Source organism: Chamaea fasciata, unplaced genomic scaffold (assembly GCF_029207755.1).
Source record: "Chamaea fasciata isolate MVZ Bird 193981 ecotype frontalis unplaced genomic scaffold, bChaFas1.0.hap1 SCAF_21, whole genome shotgun sequence".
Taxonomy (NCBI): domain Eukaryota; kingdom Metazoa; phylum Chordata; class Aves; order Passeriformes; family Sylviidae; genus Chamaea; species Chamaea fasciata.
The window spans coordinates 6,582,029-6,604,355 of NW_027094106.1; the positions used below are offsets into that span (position 1 = coordinate 6,582,029).

General features: G+C 45.9%; 2 protein-coding genes across 2 annotated transcripts; one reads left to right on the forward strand and one right to left on the reverse strand.

Moving 5' to 3' along the window:
• Positions 1 to 178: 178 nt before the first annotated feature.
• SLC46A1 (solute carrier family 46 member 1) lies at positions 179 to 5,012 on the reverse strand. The gene is made up of 5 exons (XM_066201821.1): positions 4,770 to 5,012; positions 3,444 to 4,296; positions 2,991 to 3,074; positions 1,899 to 2,055; positions 179 to 1,366 (listed from the first exon to the last, which is right to left on the reverse strand). Exons 1-5 carry the CDS (start codon positions 5,010 to 5,012, stop codon positions 1,291 to 1,293), a joined length of 1,413 nt encoding a protein of 470 aa, XP_066057918.1. The 3' UTR covers positions 179 to 1,290.
• A 3,035-nt stretch (positions 5,013 to 8,047) lies between these two features.
• Positions 8,048 to 19,764, forward strand: SLC13A2 (solute carrier family 13 member 2). Its single transcript, XM_066201741.1, has 12 exons — positions 8,048 to 8,149; positions 11,148 to 11,276; positions 11,630 to 11,766; positions 12,870 to 13,090; positions 13,987 to 14,161; positions 14,383 to 14,505; positions 15,445 to 15,666; positions 15,756 to 15,853; positions 16,411 to 16,532; positions 17,743 to 17,904; positions 18,770 to 18,907; positions 19,633 to 19,764. Exons 1-12 carry the CDS (start codon positions 8,048 to 8,050, stop codon positions 19,762 to 19,764), a joined length of 1,761 nt encoding a protein of 586 aa, XP_066057838.1.
• The last annotated feature ends 2,563 nt before the right edge of the window (positions 19,765 to 22,327 follow it).

The window sequence follows — 22,327 nt, forward strand, 5'->3', positions numbered from 1 at the left end:
GCGCAAGATATCCAGAGTTTTATGAACCATAAAAGAGCATGGAGGTTTTATTCATTCTGAAAGTAACACTAAAGTCATTACTGCATGTTCCTGAACAGCGTGTGCAGTGCAGCGTGCACAGATCTGCTGGTTTATGCCACGCTGAAGAAAAAAAAAAGGATTGCAGCAACACAGGTAATGCTTTGAAAAGAACAATTATTAGCACCATGGACATAGGGTTTTCTTGCTGGAATCAACAGATCCCAGAACAGGCAGCAGAAGTGAGGTAATCAACACAAGATTATGCCACAAACAACAAAAAAGATTAATCCTAAAGACACTAGTCCTGTCCCCATACCAGCTTGCTGAGGAAGGCCTCTGGACAAGCACAGCAGTGATTTCACATGACTGGGGCACGCCTATCAAACTGGGCTCAGCTTTGCAGTATAAGGGGGGAACAATTCTGACAAGTTTGTCTTAAACTTCACAGCTTTTGGCAGCTGTCAATTAAGGCACCTACAGGAGTTGCTTCAAGGATCCTCGTGGGTCCCTCCCAACCCAGGATTTATTCTACTGGCACTGCAGTATTCTCAGGTGGTCCGTTACTTCTCAAAACCACCTCTGAGATCCTGGGCTGAGCTGCAGACAGGCAGGACATCCCACTGGCATTCCTTCATTAATTCCTTCACCAACACTTTATGTATTAGATCCTCTCCTTAGGACACCTCTGACTTGCAAAACTAAAGCTGGTTCAGTCAGTAAGGACAGCAATAGCACTCCTGTGCTAAACTCCCCCTCTCCATAAGGATTTCTATGGTGTGGCATGTCACGTTTGTTGGGCTCTTACTGGCAACGTGATGATCTGGAGCACAGATCTTCCCACTCCCAGCAGGACACTGCTTCAGTGCCTCACCCACACCAACAGGCTCCTCAGCTGCACACTGGAATACTCTGAGGGGAAAATGCTTTGCAATTAAACCAGAACTCAGTCCTCTCTCCCCATTAAAAGCATGGCAGAGCCTTCTGGCCCTGCCAAACCCCAAACCACGAACTAGCCTTGCAAAAGGCCCGCAACAGCTTGATTGGCTTTTGAGTCTCTTGGGTTTTCTCTGACAGATGAGCCAACACAACATTGAGGAGGCAATCACAGCTCCAAATCAAGTTCCTCCTGTGATTTCTGACTATTTGGCATTTAAAAGTTAGTAAGGACAAGCAGGGCGTCCCTCCCACACTGATTAGTCCTTTGAGGGACGAATAAAGTGCAGTCTTCAGGTGGACACTGCTGTGCTGGCCAATTCCTTCTTGTTAGATTCAGTCTTTTGAAGGGGACAAGGAAGCATCTGGGAAGTGGTTGTAGTCGTGCTTTGAATCCCAGATTTGTATCCACCTAGAAAAAAATGAACAGTTGCAGCTTTCAAAGGCACATGGGGATGTTGCTGAATTGAGTGAGTCTTAAAAGTTTCAGAGGAACCAAAAAAAAAATGATCCTGCTGCACTTGTGCAAATCCCAACACATTCCCTCTCCCACAACCCACCGGGGGATTTGTTTTCTATCACAATAAAACTTCTGCTTTCATTTCTAAAAAAATTGCAGGAAGAGAGACTGCTGAGAGAGCTCCATCTCTTCCATGAAGAACTTTCAAACTCAATTTCAGATTTTGGGTTCCACTGAAAGTGGAGTGAGTCTTCTGAAGCACTTTAAATATTGGCAGCTACATTACTCAGGCTGCAGGTTTATTTCTAGGATTCAGATTCCAAAAGAAATGACCTGCACCTCTTTTTACTGGAGCACCAGACACCCTCTCACGACCATAACTGAAAAAAAAATGCCTGAATATTTCCTAGCTTCTATCCTAAGAGTAAATAGTATTTTCCATATGACATTGCATGGCAAAGTTTAGACATTTGAAGTAAATTACCCAAGAATAGCTGCTGGAATAAGGAGGATTATCGCCCCAAAGAGAAATGGGAATCCCCTCATGAAGTGCAAGGTGGCAGGGTAGAGAGAGTTGAACACTCCTGTAGCCACGAGTGAACATAGCCCTTGCACACAGGCAACAGAAGCAAAGAGAGCACCTGGAAAAGAGAGATAAGAGGTTATTGGTAAGATAGGCAACTGGTTATTGCCTGCAAACAGCTGTAACACATCACCCTCAGTAGATCCTGCCCATCTTTCCAAGGGTTTTCACTTGCCATCAGAAAGGTGTGTGAATATCAAGGGTGGCAAGGTGGGACAGGACCAGCCTGGCATGTCCAGCCTGTGGCCAGGACCACCTCACCAACCTGCAGGATTTGCATCAGCAGATGACCAGGATATTATCTATCAGCTGGATTGTAAATGCTCCACACCAGGGCTCTATAGATCTGTTTATTGCCAAACACTTCTTATCACCTGTTAAACATTAAGTACAACAGAAGATTTAGCGCCATAAATCAGCCGCATGCATCGTGGCCATCCTAAAATAAGAAACGTGAATTGTGCAAAATCACCTCCTGAGCGTTGCCACCTGGATGCCCTCCTCCCTCTGGCTGCCTCAGGGACACTCCTGTGCTGTGTCTCACAGCCAGTGCAAGGCCTCCAAACACATAACTGGACAAAAGGCAAATATGCTCCTCCTACGGGTTATCCATGATCTTTCACCATGGTCAATGATACAACCCTCCAACAAGACCTGGTTCTTCCCACTGTTACTGATCTACAGAGGAAAGTTATGGACAAGAGAATGACTTTTCTCCTGGTTATATAATCCATTTTAACTCTTGCTCCTTTGTAAACGTTTTGGAAATGAATGTATGGATGAATGAACTATTCCTGCTTTTCTTCCCTTGTTCTCATCTCGGAAATGCAGCCAGTCTGAATCAAAGAATGACAATTATTTGGGGGGAAAAAATAAAGTTACCCTGGGCCTGAGGGTGAATGCAGGGGCACAGAAGTCCAGTGGAGCCAGGGAACTCCTAACCTCCCAAGTGTCTGGTTTCAGTATTCCAAGTAAAAAGTGTTAATTACTTACCCTGTTCTGTCTCACTGACCAGCTTGGAGAGCTTGGATCTGATGACTGGAGTGGCAGCCATGGAAAGGAACAAAATTCCATAACCTGTGAGCAAGACACAGCACATTAAAAAAAGCTCAACTGAAAAATAAAGTCTCCCAAGTCAGTCCCAGAAATCTGCAGCTGCTGGCAGTGTCTCCTTGCTATATTTCGACACAATTCCCCCTCCTGGATCTCATAAGGCACTTCAGTCTGCGTCTGCAGTGTAATACAGTTCTGGGAAGCCTAATGTTTTAGGAACTACATGGATGCACTTCCAACTTGAGAGTTTGGCCAGCACTGCCCTTAGCAAGCTACAGCTTTGTTGCTGCACGAGGAAGAACCTCCTCACGTGCCTGAACTCCCTTTGAAGCACACTACCAGCATCAATTTGCCAAAAGCCTGAGAAACAGGGCTTTAAGCCTTCAGCATCACCTGTAAACATCAGTGGCGTTGTGGTAGCAAGGGAAATCACCACCAGCCCAGCAATGTTGGAGAGCAGTCCTATCTCTGCCACCCAGGTGTCCTCAAGGCAGAGCTGCAGCAGCCTCAGCCCCGCCAGGCTGCTCAGGTAAGCCAGGTAACTGGCGGCCGAGCCGTACCCGATGAGGTCGGAAGCCCAGCAGAGGGGGAAGCCGAGCTCATACAAAACATACAGGTCCTTGGCTCCAAAATGCACCGTGACAAGCAGAAAGAAAGCCAGGGAGTACAGAGCCAGCTTCCACCTGGAGCTCAGCTGTTCCGGCGCCGTGTACAGCCTGTACACAGCCTTGTAGTGGCTGAGTGTGAACAGCTTGGTCGCTTTCTTCTGCTTCACCGACTCTCGGAGGAAGAAAGCTGCGTAAAGAGTGGCAGCGAGGCTGGCGGCAAAGGCCAGCCAGAAGGGGTTGATGTAGCCCTGGGCCTTGCGCCACTGGCCACCGCCAATGCTGGCCACCATGCCCGCGGTGCCCAGGCACGCCTCGAGCACGGCCACCCGGAACGTCCGCACGCGCCGCTCGCTGGTGTCGGCTACGTAGGAGAAGCAGCTGGCCAGGATCAGGCTATAGTCGCCCGTGAGGCCGCTCACGACGCGCCCCAGGAGGAAGAAGGCGACGTGCAGCTCCAGGTACATGACCAGCAGGTAGATGGCTGTCTGCAGGGTCATGCCCGCGGCCGGCAGGATGAGCGCCGGGCGCCGGCCCACGCTGTCGCTCCATGCGCCCAAGAGAGTCACAGAGAACAGGCAGGCAAAGAAGCCTCCCAGGTTGATGTAGAGGTTCCAGCGGGACACCAGGACTTCCACCTCCTGCAGGAGAAATAGGCAGCTGAGGAGCTCCAAAAGCACCCAGGGCCACACTGGGCTGCCCACTCCTCCTGGGGCTCCCTGCTTCCATCACGCTGCCCTTCCCCTCCGGGCCCCCTGCTCCCTTTGGGGCTTCACGTTCCCTCCTGACTCTGCTTCCAGGGACTCCCAGCTCCTCTCCAGCTCCCTGTTCCCTTGTGGCACCTCTCTCCCCCTGCTCCCCCAGAGCTCCCCTCTCCCCTGGGACCTCCTGTTCACCAGAAGCTCCCCACTCCCTCCGTGGCTCCCCACTCCCACGGACTCCCCTTTCCCCCCGGTGAACCCATCTATCCCGTGCCTCCCCTCTCCCCCCGAGTTCTTTATCTCCACCACAGCTCCCTGCTCCCCCTTGGGCCTCCCCTCTCCCCCCTGGGGCTCCCCGCTCCCCCGGGGCTCTCCCGTCCCCTCGCACCCCCCGTTTCCCCCGGCGCCCCCACCTGCCGCAGGGGGTCGGCGGTAGCGTTGCCGTCCCCGCAGCCGGTGGACTCGGTGCTGTTGCGGTTGCTGTAGCCGTGCTCGGCTCCCAGCCGGTCCCACAGGTACTGGGTGGCCAGCGGGCCCTGCAGTCCCAGCGACACGGTGGCCAGGAACAGCAGCGGCTCCACGGAGAGCAGCGACGGGCAGCGCCGGCCGGGGGGCACCGGGGGCTCGGCGGGCGGCGGAGCGGCCATGGCGGCCATGGAGGGGCGGAGGCTCCGCCGGAACGGGACTGACACGGCTCCTCCCGGGATGGGATTGGAACGGATCCGCCCGGAACGGGACTGACACGGCTCCGTCCGGGATGGGACTGACCCGGCTCCGCCTGGAACGGGACTGACACGGCTCCTCCCGGGATGGGATTAAAACGGATCCGCCCGGAACCGGACAGACACGGCTCCGCCCGGGATGGGACTGACCCGGCTCCGCCCGGAACGGAACCGTCTCGGCTCCGCCCGGGATAGAACTGACTCGGCTCCGACAGAAACGGGACTGACCCGGCTCCGCCCGGAACGGAACCGTCTCGGCTCCGCCTGGAACGGGACTGACACGGCTCCTCCCGGCATGGGACCGACACGGCTCCGCCCGGAACGGCATTGACACGGCTCCGCCTGGAAGGGGACTGGCTCCGCTTCGCCTGAACGGGACTGACACGGATCCGCCCGGGATGGGACCGACACGGCTCCGCTTGTAACGGGACCGGCTCCGCTCCCTCCGCCGCCCGGGGGAGCGCGGGGGTTCCCGAGGCCCGTGGGCGCTGGCGCTGCCGCGATCCCGGTGCTAAAGGTGCAGCTCTCAGGGGCTGATGTTCCACAAAATCCTGTGATCGTTGGGTTGAGAAAAGCCCTCTGAGATCCTCGAGTCCAACGTTAACCCAGCACGGCCAAAGCCACCGCGTGTCCCCAAGTGCCACGTCTTCACACTGGTAAATCCCGGCAGGGATGGGGCTTCACCACTTGCCTGGCCAGCCTGTGCTAGTGCCCAAACACCCTCTGGGTGAAGAACGTTTTCCTAATATCCAGCCTAAACCCCCTGACATGCCTTCGTGCTGTTCCCTCGGGTCCTGCCACTGGTCACCAGAGAGGAGAGAACAGCCAACGCCCCTCATGAGGAAGCTGCAGAATGCAATGAAAGCTCCCCTCAGCGCTCTCCAGGCTCAGGAAACCAAAATCAACATTTTAACTGCACTAGGATCAGCAAAATATTGTGTTTAGCAATATACATGCACTTCTATTACTTCACAGCATGTTAGAAAATACTTCCGTTTCTAAAGGACAAAATAACTTACAAACTCACTTAATAAAGATGGTTTTGGCTGTGCTGTTTGGTTTCCTGTGAGGTTTGGCTTGCAAAGACCAAGTTGTCCTTTAAATTCAAAGCACACGGTTCAGAGTATTAGATTAACCCGTTTATATAAACTGGAGCAGTTCCAGACTAATGTAAATTGGCATTGCTTCTCTGACAGCACTGAGGTGCTCATGAGCCACAGGAAAAGCTTGGACAAGATATAAACCACTCATTTTGCAGTAAAGCACTTATAGGATTCATTTTTAGCATCTTTGAAAGTATTGTGACTCACATGACAGTGGCAACCATCTCTGTGGAGGTGCTGCTTTTAAAGAACAATTCTTTTAAATCGTTCGAATTCTAGAATCCTTTAAAGTTCCAAAAGGCACAATTCTTCAGCTGAGACCCTTCCACATTGGTGTTTACACTCCATAAATGAGGCTGCAGAGATGCAAAAATCTTTGCATAACCTTTCTGCTGCAGAGGTGCAAAAACGAGGTGTTCTTTTACATTTCCATCGCAACCTTAGGGCATAAGAGTAAAAAGCAGAAAAATGACCTTGCTGTTGGCTGACTTAGTCGCTACACCTTGTCAGACAGTCATTAAGCATTCAAGGGATGCAAGATGTGGGGGAACAGAATTAATTTGAAAGCTCTGTCTCATTCTTTTTGTACGAAGGGCGAGATGCTAAAGTTCAGGGTTGGCACCAAGAAACGTGATGCTGTTTGTTGTGAGCAATATGCCCAAGTCCATCTTGCAAATCTGGCAGCTGATTTTCCATCATTAGCACATTCTTGAGAGAAAAAAAAAGCCCTGGCAGAAAAGGGATGAGAGGAGGAACAGCAGAAGCTTTTTGTGGAGCTGACATCAGATGACCTAATGGCTGTGCTCCACGTTGTCTCTCTCTTCTTGAGTAAGCTATAAACAGTACCAAGATGATTTATACCAATAAAATGGAATTGTTATCATCATTAGCTGAGGGATGAACTTGGATGATCTAACAAAGCCATCAACGTGGCATTAACAAGAAATACCCTTTGGACTTAAAATGTTTACTACTATTCCTGCAAATGTATAGAATCTAATGATTCACAGCTTGTATTTTGGAAGTTGCCTGCAACTGGGACAAGAATCACTGGTAATTTCCCTGTAGCACCTTTTCTTCTTATTTTTTTTTACCCCCCAATACACCCTGCAAGTTCCCAAAGCTGCATGATCAAAAATATGGAAAAAAAATAAAAATAAAAATAAACCCAGTGTCTGCAAAGGGATCCCCTGTAGCCAAGTCTTCCCCAATCCACTAAGACCTAAGGTAAGGACTGTCTGTCCCTTTCTGTGTGGGGACTTGATGTGGCACCTGGTGACAGGAGCTCTGCCCCCAGTGGGTTTTGCTACCCAAAGTGAATTTCTCAGTGAACAAACATAAGCATCCTAAATAATGATGTTTATGTAACATTTTACACTGGCATTTCTAATCCTTGTATTTGAGTGTTACAGATAGAGATTTCATTTGCAGTGTTCCCCCATAAATTTTTGGAAATTTAAATAATTCCTCAACCTGTTTTGGAGGGAACAGTTTCTCTTTTTTAATAGGAGGAATAACAGCACCTATTCAAAGAGGGCATTATTAGAGACCAAATCATAAATATATACATATATATATATATTTAAGTGTAGGCCATTCAAGGATGCTTTCAAAAACCCACTTGCTGCACAAGGAGTTAATTCTCCAATGGATTTATCACCTTTCTGAGAGATTCTCTTGAGAAAGTTCCTGCTCTGACACTCTTTCGCTGTCTCCTCCCTTCTTTGTTCTCTTCCTTCTTTCTCCGATTACAGTTCCAAAAACAACACCCAATCTCCCGAGGTCAATGGTTAATATTCCCCGGTGTTTATATAGGCTCCAAGCAGCAGATTCCAGGCCGTTCAGCACTGGGCTAGCTCCAGCACCATGGCTTTCTCCTGGCAGGCAGTGCTGGCCTGCAGGAAATACCTCATCATCGTCCTGGTGCCCCTCCTGTTTCTCCCTCTGCCTCTGGTTCTGCCTACCAAGGTAAGGAATTTTTTAAAATTCAGTTTAAAAGTCTCAGAGCTGCTCTTTTTCAAGGGTGAAGAGGTTCTTTCTCGGAGCACCTGCATCTACTGCTTGGAGATTTTTTTTTTTTTTCTTTCTGAGCATACTGGGGCAATATAAAAGCAGCGGGGCGTAGATGGATGAGCAGCAACATCTGTGATTGCATCTTCTGGAGGAGCACTCCTTGAGATTTTGTGACTCTTGCTTTGCATCTGGCTGATTTAGAAAGGGACTTTCTATGCTGAAGATTACTGGTGTGGACCTAAGGCTCAATTTTAATCCCCATTTTCATTTTCTAACAGTATTCAGTCCACATCTTCTTTTATTTTTTTTCCCTTGTTGTCACTGCTGCTTAGAAGAGGCATTTTTAGACAGACAAGACATTCTGATACATGAGGGAAAATAACATGCATTTCAGTCCCGCTTTAACATATTTCCGTAAGAATCTTCCCAAACAAGGATTTTAAATTTAAAACACCAAGTTCTGGAGGACACCTGGCTTAGGGTTCCTTCAGGAAAAGTTGACTAAGGAGCTGTAGGATCTGGGGAGGTATTTCTGGGGCTTTGATCATTTAAAGAGAGAGCTGTGAGCCGACAGACTCCCAGCCTCCTGCTGCTTCTTCACTGTTTCTTGCACTCCCAACTTCTTCATGCAGAAAGATTTAATCTCTGGTCTCTTATTACAGCTCCAGCCCCATGAAATTGCTCTTCCCAAACTGCCCCTCCTGTCACTTCTCTTTGGACACCAAAACTCTTCCCTCTGCCTCCCAATCCCTGCTGATTCCCAGTTTAGGCTCCTTCTCCAAGCTTCATTCTCCATCTCCCTAACTCTTCCCTGCCTGTCCCAAAGCTCTGTCCTCCTCACAGCTCTGAGTGTGGCACCCGATCAGGTGTGGCCTCTCATTCCCTCTCTAGGTAAATAAAATAGTTTAAATTATTACTTAAAAGCTCACTAGGGAAAAAAAAAAAAAAAAAAAAAAAAAAAAAAAAAAAAAAAAAAAAAAAAAAAAAAAAGTACCTTTTTTGCGGGTTAGCTTTTCCAAAGGCAAAGGAGTTACTGAAGTGAAAAGAGATCAGGATCAGGAAAGTTCTAAGGAGACAGAGAGAGAACTTTTTTTTCTGTCCTGAGGCCACGAGTTCAAACTCACTTGCTGGAGGCATTGTTACATACAGTGAGTCCTTGGAGTTACCTGTGGAATGATCTGGCAGTCTTGGTTCAGTTCCTCTTTCAAAATGACTCCCTCTGGTTTCTGTGCAGTCAGCAACAAGACAAAAATTGAAGACGTCCTGGATTTTTCCCCTTGGGACTTAAGGAAACCTTCAAGAAGGGTTTTTTGGGGTTAAAAATGTGCACTGTGCCACTGCTGAGCAGGAAGAGCTGGTGCCTCTGCACAGAGTCTTGTGAGCCAGCAGCTACAGGGTGGAATTTCACTTTTTCTCTATTCTGTTGATCTATTAACCTGCCCTATAATGACATAGCACTGGACACTGAGCTATTATAATTGAGAGCAAACAACGCTAAAAATCTTGCTTAAGGGCAGATGAATGTCCTTACAGCATGGCTGGCTTTGGGAAAAGTCAGCTTTTACTGAGAGCCTGTTCACAGCAGGATGGAAGACACTGACACTGTGCCAATGACATACATCCCAAAGCTCTACTAAGGTCTCTCAAGAGGCACCCATCTGTGTCTTTTAATAACAAAAATGGAGAAAAAGGATTTGCAAAAGGGCAAATTGCTCTCAGTGATCCGTGGGATGAACAATCGAGGTTCTTAATGCTGTCGTTTAAAAATAAGGCTTGAAAAGGAATATTTTCATATCTTTGGGAATCTCTCAGACTTACTTCTTCAGCCTGGCTGCTTTGATATTTCACACTTAGATTGCTTTCTTCTTCTTTCCTCCAGACTGCTCAGCTCCCTGCTCATCCTTTCCCTTCAGCAGCTCTGTAACCTCCACACCACGTTCAGAATTCCTGAGCGTGTTCCAAAGTGTCCCAAATTCAATCCTGCCACCCATTATTCCAGCTCCTTGGTTTAATCCTCTGTGATCCCGCCTCAAAAAGCATCACTACAGTTTCATTCATGCTGACCAGTCTATTTTAGTGGACATCCTTTATCCAAGACCACACATCCATGGTTTTCTTCCCTTGGCTTTGGTGTCTCCCGTAATTGTGCAAGTTCCAAAAGGCAGAAGACACCAAAACCGTCTCTTACCTCCTTTCTCAGCCCAGCCAAATGCCACTTTTGTGACAAATCATTTTGAATCTTTTCAGTGTACAGGGACTGACTTCAACATTTTTACGTGAAATTTGGAGTGGTTGTCCAAAGCAGAACTAAATCAAGGTTTTCTCAGAAGAAGAGCGACATGAAATAGGGGATCTCACTTGCCTCAAAGAAACAAGACAAAGTCAGTGGAAGCTGAAATGATCTGTGACTAGTCTGCCAGTGAGCCTTTCAAAGTCTCCACTAAGCTAAAAATCCAGTGAAAGGTTATAAAAGTATTTACAGTACCAGGAGTCCCAGCTGCTGAAATTAGCTGTGGTTTCACCTGGGCCATGACCTGAAGCCCGTGTGGGAACAGGTGGAGAAGCCTTGGCTGGATCAGTAACTAATTCTACAATTCAAGGACATGAATATAGAATATAACACCATCAGCACAATCAAGAAGCCTATTCAGTGATTGCCAATTCCTTATCATGAAAGGTCCAAAGTCATCCATGTCTCTTCTCCCCTGGTACTATTTTTACCCCCACTGAAGGCCTCATCTTCTCCTCAGAGTTCTGATGAGGTTGCTGCACAGTTTGTCACTTGATTAGGATCTTCCTAGGTGAGAGGCTAGGTGGGAGAGAAGCATGGGAAATAACCTTTTCTTTAATCCCTTTATCAGGCAGTGAATGTAATTATGAGGCCTTGACTTCTGGAAAAGCTCTGGGTTCAATGTTCAGGGTGTTCTGATTGTGTGTCCCCTTCCCCTGGCAGGAGGCACTATGTGGCTATGTGATCATAGTGATGGCACTTTACTGGTGCACAGAAGCCCTGCCTTTGGCTGTCACAGCTTTCCTGCCCGTCCTGCTGTTCCCACTGATGAATATCATGGATTCAACAACAGTAAGACATCTTGCTTCATGTATTAATCACTCAGCTGCTTTTATTCTGGGGTTATTCCCCAGGATTATATTATGATCATCGTCTTCATCATTATATTTGTATTATTGATAGTTATTATTATTATTGTTATTGTTATTGTTATTGTTATTGTTATTATTATCTGTCTTCTCCATGGGCTAGAACTTGCACGAGCCCAGTGTGAGCTCTGGGTGGAGCTGCTAATCTGAAATCAGAGCAAATTCCCCATTCCGATGCAACCCAGGGTTACTCCCTGCTAATGCCTTTGGGATTAACTCCCTGAGAAAATGTTCCCTCTCTTGTGACTCTTCCCTCTCTCTTCTCCCACCTCACAGGTCTGTCGGGAATACCTGAAGGACACCAACATGCTCTTTTTGGGGGGCCTGATGATGGCCATTGCCATCGAGAGCCGGAACCTGCACAAGCGAGTGGCTCTGAGGGTGCTGCTCATCACTGGTGTCAGGCCAGCCCTGTGAGTTACAGCGGTGGAAATGCTGTGGGATAAAGGATTTTTATGGCTTTAGACCCCCCCCCCCCCCCATCTCTGATGGGAATCTGCAAATCTTTCCCTGCAAATGCTTTCCTGCAGCCCAAGTGAGTTAGTGCCTGAGCAAGCCTTGCAAATGGGGATCCTTTGAGGTTGTTACACACCTGGTGTGTCTCTTTTTTTTTTTTTTTTAATTCCAAAAGGCTTTTAGGTCGAGAAATAGCAACAAGAGAGTCAATGCTGGAAAGAGAAGGGTGCTGCTAGGCTGGGCCAGAAGCACAGCTTTGGACAGTCAAGAAAAACCACAGCTGGAACACAGAAAACATGGACACTCTGCCTGCTGCTGGTTGCAAAGAGAAGAGAAAACATGAGGATGCTTGTTTGAAAAACAACAAATGTTTTCCAGACTAGAACCTTAGGCTATGCACAGGCTACATCACCCTGTTTAATCTGTCTCAGCTCATAAGAAGAGGGAATACTGAAGGAAATTACAAAGCAATAGAATAAAAATGCATACAAGATAAAACCCTTTTCATCTGATATATAATCTACATCTCATCTAAAGGATAATTTTGAGACAAATAACAGAGTAATACCAAAACGAGGATTACAATTTTAGATGAGTAAGAAGAGAATCTTAAATAATAGAAGTGGGATGAAATAACAAGAGGAAAAAAAAAAAAGATATCATCTTCCTTATGGCTTAAACTGATTCCCATTTGGGATCCAATTCAGCTTGCAATTCCTCTTCAAAATATATTATAATGCATTAACATGTGTTACTGAGAAATGTCTTCCTCAGCGTGGTGTGGGATAAGCAGGACCTGACTGGATAAACTGCTTGCTCCAAGCTATCAGCTTCCACTTTCTTAGCCAAAAGAATGTCAAAAAATAGGTTGAAAAAGAGAAGTTGGTGTTTAATCTTAACTGTGCCGCTCGCAAAGTGGACCAGGGCGGGAGGAAATGCTGGATGGGGGCTGCTGAGCATTTTTCCAAACCCAGCATTAGTAGCCGACTAGTTGTAACAAAAATAAAGAGCATGGCAGGGCTGAGTTCTGACCCAGCTTTTCCAAACCTTGTCCTTTCAGCCTCCTGATGGGTTTCATGGTGGTGACAGCCTTCCTGTCCATGTGGATCAGCAACACGGCCACCGCTGCCATGATGCTCCCCATCTGCCAGGCCGTGATGGAGCAGCTGCACAAGTCAGAAGTCGAGTCTGTCACCACTGCCCAGGTGTCTGAACACACCAACAAAGCCTTTGAGCTGCAGGAAAAGTCACCTGACAGCTTAAAGGAACCAGAGGAAACAGGTGAATGGGTTGTGGGTGGTTTTCTCTTCAGGGGGATGGAGGATGATCTGGTGCTTTCTTCTGTTGTATAAATTCCAAGTAAATTCTAAAAGAAAACTGTCCCCAAAGCATCCTGACTGCACCACACAGCACTGATGAAGCCCTTCCACGAACCAAACAGAACCACAATGAGCTGCTGACTTGGCTGAAGTTAAATCAAAAATACAAAGAAGTTATAACTGCTCAATAAACCAACAGAAAATACAAATTCTCCACTAGGGGAAGCCTTTACATCAGGCTTGCTATTTCCCCGCATATTTATGTCAGTTCAATTATTATCTACTGTGTAACTTACCATATAATAGGGAATTCCCAAGGTGAATATTTCTGGCCTATTTCCAGCAGGAAGGTTAGGGATTAAAATGAACCCTCTAATCCAAAGGTACACAATCAAGCAACAATATCTCTTTACCAGCTGTCTTGCCCTCTCCCCGTTTTTGAGGTGATTCCAGTGTTTTTGAACATAAATCTCAGCGCCAGCAGACAGGTGCTGGTGCAGAAAAAGTTCCCTTCAGCCCAGCTCCTCTGACTCTTTATAATTCTCTGAATTCTTGCCTCGCTCCCCTCCGCATGCAGTTCAGACATTGCCCTCATTCACAAGGAAGTGTCAGCAGTAGGTTCAAACTTTATCCCACATTTCAAACTCCCCTCTGAAAAACTGCTCTGTGTCAAGGCAACCAGTGAAAATGGGCAGAAGATCAAAAAAAAATTAACAATGCCAGCCTTAAAATGAGGAATTTAAGTGCCTTCAGCTTTGAAGCCATCGTGTTCTAGCCTTGAAATATTAAATTATATAGACCCAAGGCCTTTTCCTGTCCAATGCAGCTCCTGAATTTCTTTTGTTCCTTGGGATCTAGGTAATTCTCATGTCGTGACAGTTGATGAAGAGAAAGTGAGAGATGAAATTGAGAAGAGACACTTGAATCTCTCCAAGGGAATGTCCCTCTGTATCTGTTACTCATCCAGCATTGGAGGGATCGCCACCCTGACTGGGACAACACCAAATCTGGTGCTGCAAGGACAAGTTAATGAGTAAGTCTGGGATTTCACACCCACCAAACTGCAGCATTGTGCCACAGCTGACTCCCAGGCAGCACAGAAAAGGAAAATGTCAGTTTGGTCCCTTTCCTGAGAAGGGAGCTTCTCTTCCTTAATGGGCCCCACACACAGAACCTTCCCCTTTCCTGACTCATTAAGGAAGGACAGAAGAGAATGTGGAATTTGGGATGCTAACAGCCACCTGCATTTTCCAGCATCTATCCACACAACGGTGGCATCATCAACTTTGCCTCCTGGTTCTCCTTCGCCTTCCCCACCATGCTGGTGCTGCTGATTTTGTCCTGGATTTGGCTGCAGATCCTGTACTTGGGCTTCAAGTGAGTACCCCTGAGCCCCTGCAATCCAGCTCTGATCAAGGACTTGTTTAAGACACTTTCTATGGATGAGAAAAATCACTCAGCAGGTGACAAAGCAACAGAGACCAGAACAGCACACTCGGTGCCTGTTAAAATTCTGCAAGTTTTTCTTTGAGGAATGTGATCAAAGCCCAGCTAAATGGACTCTGTAGATGAAAACAGGGAGCTCTAAGTGCACATGACCTGTTCTGCAGCATTGCTGTCGTGTCCTAGGAGATTGCTGTGCTCCAAAGCAGGAAATCGATTTCTGCAAAGAGCTGGTAAATGCCTTTGTGACCAGGGTTGCTCCAGACCTAGAAGATTAATTCTACGCTAGTTCGGGTGCAGATCACACAACCAGCCTGCATTGCTGTTTAATACTCAGCTTATCATGTTTGTATTATCCCAACTTCCCTTCTTTTCCATGGAAAGAGTGCTGTAACACCTGAAATGGTATTTTCACCTTCAAATCCCTCCTTTCAAATTCTCATTTTTTGTCGTTTTAAAAAGCTTGGCAACTCTTTACATCCCAGTGATCAAACAGCCTTGTCAATCACATTAACATTGTCCTGGTCTGGCGGAAGGGGTCCCTGCCCATGGCAGGAAGGTGGAATGAAATGGAATTTAGGGTCTCTTCCAACACAAACCATTCTGTGATTCTGTAATTTTTTCTCATGTGCCCAGATATCTCACTCATTTATATTTAAATAATGAGCTTTTAGGTGCAGGCAGCTTTTTTTCTGATCATCTTGTCAGGACATGCAGCTCCTACTCCCCATGGTTGAAAATCACAATATATTCAATTTCAATATCCATATATAAATGCATATAAGGGCATTATGATTGAGTATAAAATTTAGATTCTTAACTCTCAGGATACCTGGCAAACTTCTCTGACATTTCTCATCCATTTTCTTCAAGTTTCAAGAAGAATTTTGGTTGTGGTGCCAGTCCTGCTGCCAAGGCTAAGGAGCAACAGGCCTACGAAATCATCAAGGAAGAGAGCAAGAAACTGGGCAAAATGAAATTTGCAGAAATAGAAGTTTTGATCCTCTTCATTCTCCTGGTGTTGCTGTGGTTTACAAGAGAACCTGGGTTCATCCCAGGCTGGGCAACAGTTCTGTTCAACAAAGATGGTACAAGGTAGTGCCACTTCTCCTCCTCACTTTGAATAAAAGTGAAATAGGCTGGATTTTATCCAGCTGACTAAATACCTGACTGCTCTATTGCAGCTATGTCACTGATGCTACAGTCGCCCTCTTCATTGGAATTTTGCTCTTCATCCTCCCTTCTGGCTTTCCCAACCAGGACGGAGATGAAGAGCAAACAGGTGAGTCAGTGAAGCACCAAAAATCGGCTGTCTGAATAGGTATGTGGGAAATTTTCACATTTTAGGCGTACAAAGGAAATTTCAGATATTAAATAACACTTCAAGCTGCTCTTCCAGCTGTGTGCTTTAGGTTTGTCGAAGCCCACATCACATAAATTTCTCTGTTCCTCATCGTTTAACTAATTAGGAAACTCTTATCTCAGTGGTGTTCCTGCCCCTGTTATACACATTTGTAAAGGATTCTGAGCTGGAATCTTCAGGAGGGAGCACAGGGCTTAACAGAAACACACAGAGTTATTGCCACACCTTTAACTCACCCTTCCCTGCCTCCTACTGTGCTTCTTGGAGCAGCTACAGATCATTCATTAGAGCTTTTGCAAGTCAAGTTTTAAAACCTTTTGTTGATGGCGCTCCCAGCGTTTGCTTCAGGGGATAATTCCAGAGTTTGCTGACAGAAGGGATTCCTGACGTCCTGAACAAACTCACCCCCCACCAAGAAGTTCTGCTTTTTTTGGAGAGTGTAGCGTAGCTTCACAAAATCTCTTTTTGGGTTCCAGAGGGCAGGGCAAGGTTCCGGGCACCTCGACCCATCCTGGAATGGAAAGTCCTTCAGGAGAAGATGCCATGGAACATCCTCTTCCTGCTGGGAGGTGGCTTTGCCTTGGCCAAAGGCAGTGAGGTAACAACATTCCCCGGCTCACCTGGGATTTGTGTCTGTTCCTGGGTGGGGTTGGTTTTTTTTTTCCTCCATCCTGCTCTTCGTGCTGTCCCAGGACACAAGAGGGCACACTGGGAGCATCAAAAACTCCTTTCCCCAGCTCCTGGCGGTGGGGACCATCCTTGGAGTCCTGGGATCAGGACAAATCCTTGTTTTTTTCCCCTGGCTTGGGATGGCAACAGCAATCAGGGAAGCAAAATGAACTGTGTTTCTAGAAAAGTGGCTGGTTAAAAAACTGTCCCGACACTTTAAAGGTTCTTTTAAATAAAATGTAATTGATGCGTCCAGTGTGAGGAGATGATTCATCCAGGAGGGGTCTCCAAAGTATTTCAAACCAAGGATTTATGGAAATAGGATTTAAATTAAACTATTAGAAGAGAAATTATAGAGCTTGCTGAAGTTTCTCCTTCAGGAGCAGGTAAAAAACATCTGCAGGAATGAGTCCAGTGCTGCACGTTATTTTCCAGTAATGATTTAAGTGATGGAACAGAAAATCCATTTATTAAATCTATAGACAATAAAGAAATTCTAAAAGGCTTCAAGTGCCTAGAAATACTAGTTTAGAATTCAAAGATCAAAATTCAAATGGAAAAGTACATGTTTGGAAAAGGAAATATTTAAGAAATCACTTTAATTTATCCTAGAATAAATAACCAAAGACTTAAAAGCTGCTGCAGAAATCCCAGAATGACAGGGAGGATGCTGATACTTCCCAGTGACTGACAAGGATGAAGGGTGTGAAAAGCTTCAGACAGTTGTCAAGATCTCAGGCAATGTGATGAAATGACATTAAATCACTACAGCATCTGAGAAGACACACATAAAAATATTTTAGGAAATTAATTCAAATACCTTTGCTTACATTAAAAAAACACACCTCAAACATTGATCACGTACAAGTAATGATCTGAACAGAGAAATAATTATTTGCTGTCAATAATGCACTATAAATGCGGGATCTTTCCAACTCCTTGGATGGGAAATGACGGGGTTTTTTGTTTAACCTACTGAACAATCCTGTCTGTGAGCCCTGGCTGTGTTTTTTCTGCTGACAGCAGTATGCATGAGAACTGCTCTGAGAAGGGAGGGCTGGACGGGCACGAGAGCTGCAAGAGGATGGTGATGTGGCTCTTCCCTCTCCAACCTGGCCTCCCTCTTTGCTCTGTTGCAGGAGTCCGGTCTGTCTACATGGTTGGGAAACCAACTGACCCCCCTGGAGACCATCCCTCCTGCAGCCATTGCCTTCGTGCTGTGCCTCCTCATCGCCACCTTCACCGAGTGCACCAGCAACGTGGCCACCACCACCCTCTTCCTCCCCATCCTGGCTTCCATGGTGAGCCGCAGCATTTCAAAATACTCTTATGAGGACAGTTTTCAGCTCCTCAGCTGTCAAAACGAACTGGCTGACACTGGTTCCTGTATCCCATCAGGGGTACAAAACAAAAATCTCTGTGTCCATATGAGAATGCGCACCATGCTTAGTTCATCCTTTCTAAGATCATTGCTGGTGAAAAGCAAAGGGATTAAATTCATTGGCATATGAAGTCTTTGCCTGCTGGCCTGAACATGATGTCACTTCCAGCTGTACTTGTTTTTTCCAATTTGTTCTGCACGGAAGCAGCACCAGCAGCAGCATTTCCTTGCCTGCAACATTCCAGGCCTGTATTTCACCCCCACCACTGGCCTTCCAGAATTCTCTGAAGGTGATAGCATGACCTAATTCAGACTTCTGCATTTCCACAGGAAGTTCCTGTCGCAGGGATAGACAGTGTCCTGCAAACTGAAAAGCTGGTTCCAGATAGAAACTGGAATGAGCTCCTCCAGGATCTTTTTGCATAGGCCACAGACTCCAGCCAAGCCCTAAACCAAAGCTCTCACCTTCAGAGCTCCACCTGTCTCCCCTGATAATTTAATTTTGGTCTTAACCAATTTGAAGCCAGTGCTTAGACCTGAATATAAGCATTATTCATCCATTTATACAGCAGCAACACAAAGCCCTGACCACAAAATCAATTCTTGCATTTGCTGCATAAAGATGCTGGAAGTGTCCAAAGAAGCACCAAAATATGAGTGGCTGCAGCGTTTGGGGAAGAATGAGGCTTCTGACAGGGACAAAATGCAATCAGATTTCTGCCAAAAAGGTTTCTGTGCATTTCTGGGTGTCCAAACCATCACCTCTGCTCTTCTTTTGTGTCCAGGCTGAAGCAATTTGCCTCAACCCTCTCTATGTGATGCTGCCCTGCACACTCGCGGCGTCGCTGGCCTTCATGCTGCCCGTGGCAACTCCTCCCAATGCCATTGTCTTCTCCTATGGACAGCTCAGGGTTATTGATATGGTGAGAAAAAAACCAAACAAACAACTCTTTCTTTCCAGAATTTTCACCCCTAGGTTTGATCTTTCCTTTTCCTAACGCTGGTTCTTCTTGGGGGAGCATTAGAAAAGTCAGTGTGCCCGGCTTATGTCAAGATGTGTGTGCATTAATAAAGGGTCACACTGTCTCTAATACACTCTGAGAATCTTATAGAGGTGCTAATGAACTCTTAAAGAACAGCCAGGGCCTCTTGAAGTTTTTATAATAAGAGCTGTCAATGTCTAACTGTTTGAAAACCCCAAATATAGAGCATGATGGTGTCAAAGAGCCCTGTCACCTGGGCACTCCTCCTGCCTGGCACATCTCACTGGGTGCCCTGGTGCCTCAAGAAATCACTAAAGATGCAAGGACAGCAGTGCCACATCTCTTGATAACTTCCCTAAATTATAATTGATCCAAGAAGAAACCCAAAAGTAACATTAGAGAGAAATACCAGGTCAGAGGAGAAGTGGATTAAAAGGATTTTGGGACTTCTTGTTTTAAGAATTTTATCCATTGGAAACCTTTACCTTTATATAAATTATATTTATGAAAACCAACTCAAATATGATTTGGTGGAAGTATGGAAAAAAAAAAACAAACCTCCAAAGAGAAAAACAAACCACGCAAACCACCCTAAGGAAAAAAGGAAACCATCAAGGAAAAAAGTGCTCAGGGCTTCTAACAGCATTTCTCTTTTATATTTCTAGGCCAAAGCTGGGTTTGTACTCAACATTCTGGGAGTTCTGACCATAACTCTGGCCATCAACACCTGGGCTTCATCCTTGTTCCGACTGCAAACCTACCCATCGTGGGCAAACAGGACAGGGACCTGCCTGTAAGGAGGAGACAGAACCACGACTGTTCCTGTCAGAGCTGCAGGGAGAGCAGGACCATCACCCACAGAGGCTGTGGCTTAGAGAAAAGCCTGTTCTGTGGAAAAGGACACGCAAAACCCTCCCGTTGATAACAGCAGCAAAATTGCCCAATTGCTGCTGAGTTTTGTCACCCCAGCAGGAGGGCGAGGTGACTTTTGGCTTTCCAGCCCTCTCACCTTTTGATTTTCTGCCTCTGCAGGGGTGTTTTCCCCCAGTGCATTTCCGGTTAAGTCTGAAATCTGCAGTGAGAAAATAAAGAGAGAGGTGTAAATACAGAAAAGGAAGGAGAGAGACTCTGAATTCCTGATTTCGTGCACAGATCCGTGCTGTCACAGCTCTCCACCTGTATATGTGTAAATGTTCAAGGTGTACGTGATTGTTGTATACTCTGTGGGCACTGACAGCAAGCTGTGTGTTGTGTGATCACAGAAGAATCACTGTCAGCCCATCCTATTTTGAAATATATTTATTTGCAGTCCCCTTGTTAGGAACGTAAAAGATTATTTTTCTCCCAGGACATCTGCCCCAGTGTTATTTATGTCAGATTACAGCCTGCAAGTTCATAATAAGACATTTCCTTGAAGAGGAAAGAAACCCTGTGTCCTAAAATATATTTGATTGAATTAAAGATTTTTTTAATGCACCCCTGTGTTCTGGAATTTTTTTTTTTTATTATAAATCACTGCTTCTGTTTTCCAGGTGACATGTCCTCCTGCTTGTCCATGATACTTACAATAAAGGCACTTACCATATCTTTAAATAATCAGAGAAATCAGCATAGTTGATTTTCTCTTATCTTTAAAGTAGTAATTATGTCATTGTTATTATTACTGAGTCAAATTTTCTTGGAATGTCCAGCCCAAGATTTTCCTTTTCAAAAGCCTATTATGTAATCCTGTTACATATCTAATGCCTATTCTGCTGGACCTGACTTTCAGTAGCAGATAAATTCCTAATGACCAAACTGAAAAATATCCAAAGGCACTTTGCCAAAACAATCTCTTGGTGCCATAAATGAGGTCGGGTACAGACAGAGCTGTTACTCAATGTGTGCCCCTGAAGTTTACCCTCAAACCTTTGTTCTGTTGTTACCTGCTTGAATTCTGCACAAAGTGCATTTCTGAAATCCCACTCTTGGTGGGATCTCCATCCTGGTTCCATGAGGGTGAAAATGAGGGAATTTCACTCTGAAATTGTATGTTCTCCTCAAAATCTTTCTTTTTTCTTTCTCTACCCTAATTATTAGGAGACAAGGACAGTGTGCAGTGTAATTTTGATTCATAAAATGTCAGAATTCACTGATTTGCAGCGGTTTTTTTTCCCAGTCCCAAATATCCAGATAATTCTGGTGTCTGCTGGTCATTGATTCCTCAATACTAATGGTTCCAGTGGCTGTGGAAATCACTGTCTTGGAAAGAACAGCCTGGTGTTAATCCTTCTGTGGCTTGGACAGAGTTTTAATTTGAAGTGAGATAGAGATCCAGCAGAATATCCACAGCTCCAGAAGGAAAGGCATTTATTCTCTGTTGCTAATGAGCTCCTGGGTAACAGATTTCAATCACATAATGACTTGCTCAGGTCACTGCTACACCACTCTCCTTTGCCTTTGCGTTTACCTCTATCAAATAACACCCAAATCTCTCCAAATATTTTCATTACCCTGCTCACCCTCTGTCTGAGGACTTAAAAATTACAAACTGGAGCAGATGCTTTGCTGAGAGCCTCTCCCTCCTCCCTCCCTTTGTCTCCAGCAGCAGGGCAGTGTGCTCTGCTTTTGTTTGCTTTTTATTTTCTTTGAAATACTCGAGCAGACTTTACATGTCCTCCTAAATTACTGCTTAGCTAAGCAGGAAAGGTGGAATTCTTCTAACATTTCCCGTCGGCCTCTCCTGCCAGCCCTTTTAAAACTGTGTTATGGTTCTTTGAAGTCTTTTTCTATTAGTCTACATTATTCAGAGGCTGTGGTGTGCATAAAGTACCTGCAGGAGCACAGGTGCAATCTTTATGCCAATCTGAAGAAGAAAGGAGGGAGACATCAAGTAGCCCAGAGTGTCATGGGGCCAATGCATTAATGCTGGGTGTTCCACGTTCATTAACGTGGGTGAGTGCAGATTTATCTGCAGTGGAAGTTACTCAGAGGGTGTAAAAATGCCCAGATTCCAGGAAAAAAAAAAAAGGGGGGGGGTGTGAAAATCTGTAGGAGAAGAGAAGAGAAGAGAAGAGAAGAGAAGAGAAGAGAAGAGAAGAGAAGAGAAGAGAAGAGAAGAGAAGAGAAGAGAAGAGAAGAGAAGAGAAGAGAAGAGAAGAGAAGAGAAGAGAAGAGAAGAGAAGAGAAGAGAAGAGAAGAGAAGAGAAGAGAAGAGAAGAGAAGAGAAGAGAAGAGAAGAGAGAAGAGAAGAGAAGAGAAGAGAAGAGAAGAGAAGAGAAGAGCACCAGGACAGAAGGAGAACTGAGAATTTCATGCCCAGTTTCTACCTTGCAGTGGTGGTGGCACTGGGCAGTTCATTGCCTTGGGTGTGTCTGAGCT

Bases quoted from the DNA above. Each gene is read 5' to 3' on its own strand.
- SLC46A1 (XM_066201821.1), bottom strand. From the start codon at position 5,012: ATGGCCGCCATGGCCGCTCCGCCGCCCGCCGAGCCCCCGGTGCCCCCC. The intron at 3,075-3,443 runs GTGATGCTGAAG...TCTTGCTCACAG, and splicing joins AACGCCACTGATGTTTACAG to GTTATGGAATTTTGTTCCTT. The intron at 1,367-1,898 runs GTAATTTACTTC...ATTTTTTTCTAG, and splicing joins ATTCCAGCAGCTATTCTTGG to GTGGATACAAATCTGGGATT.
- SLC13A2 (XM_066201741.1), top strand. From the start codon at position 8,048: ATGGCTTTCTCCTGGCAGGCAGTGCTGGCCTGCAGGAAATACCTCATC. The intron at 13,091-13,986 runs GTGAATGGGTTG...CTTGGGATCTAG, and splicing joins AAAGGAACCAGAGGAAACAG to GTAATTCTCATGTCGTGACA. The intron at 14,506-15,444 runs GTGAGTACCCCT...ATTTTCTTCAAG, and splicing joins ATCCTGTACTTGGGCTTCAA to TTTCAAGAAGAATTTTGGTT.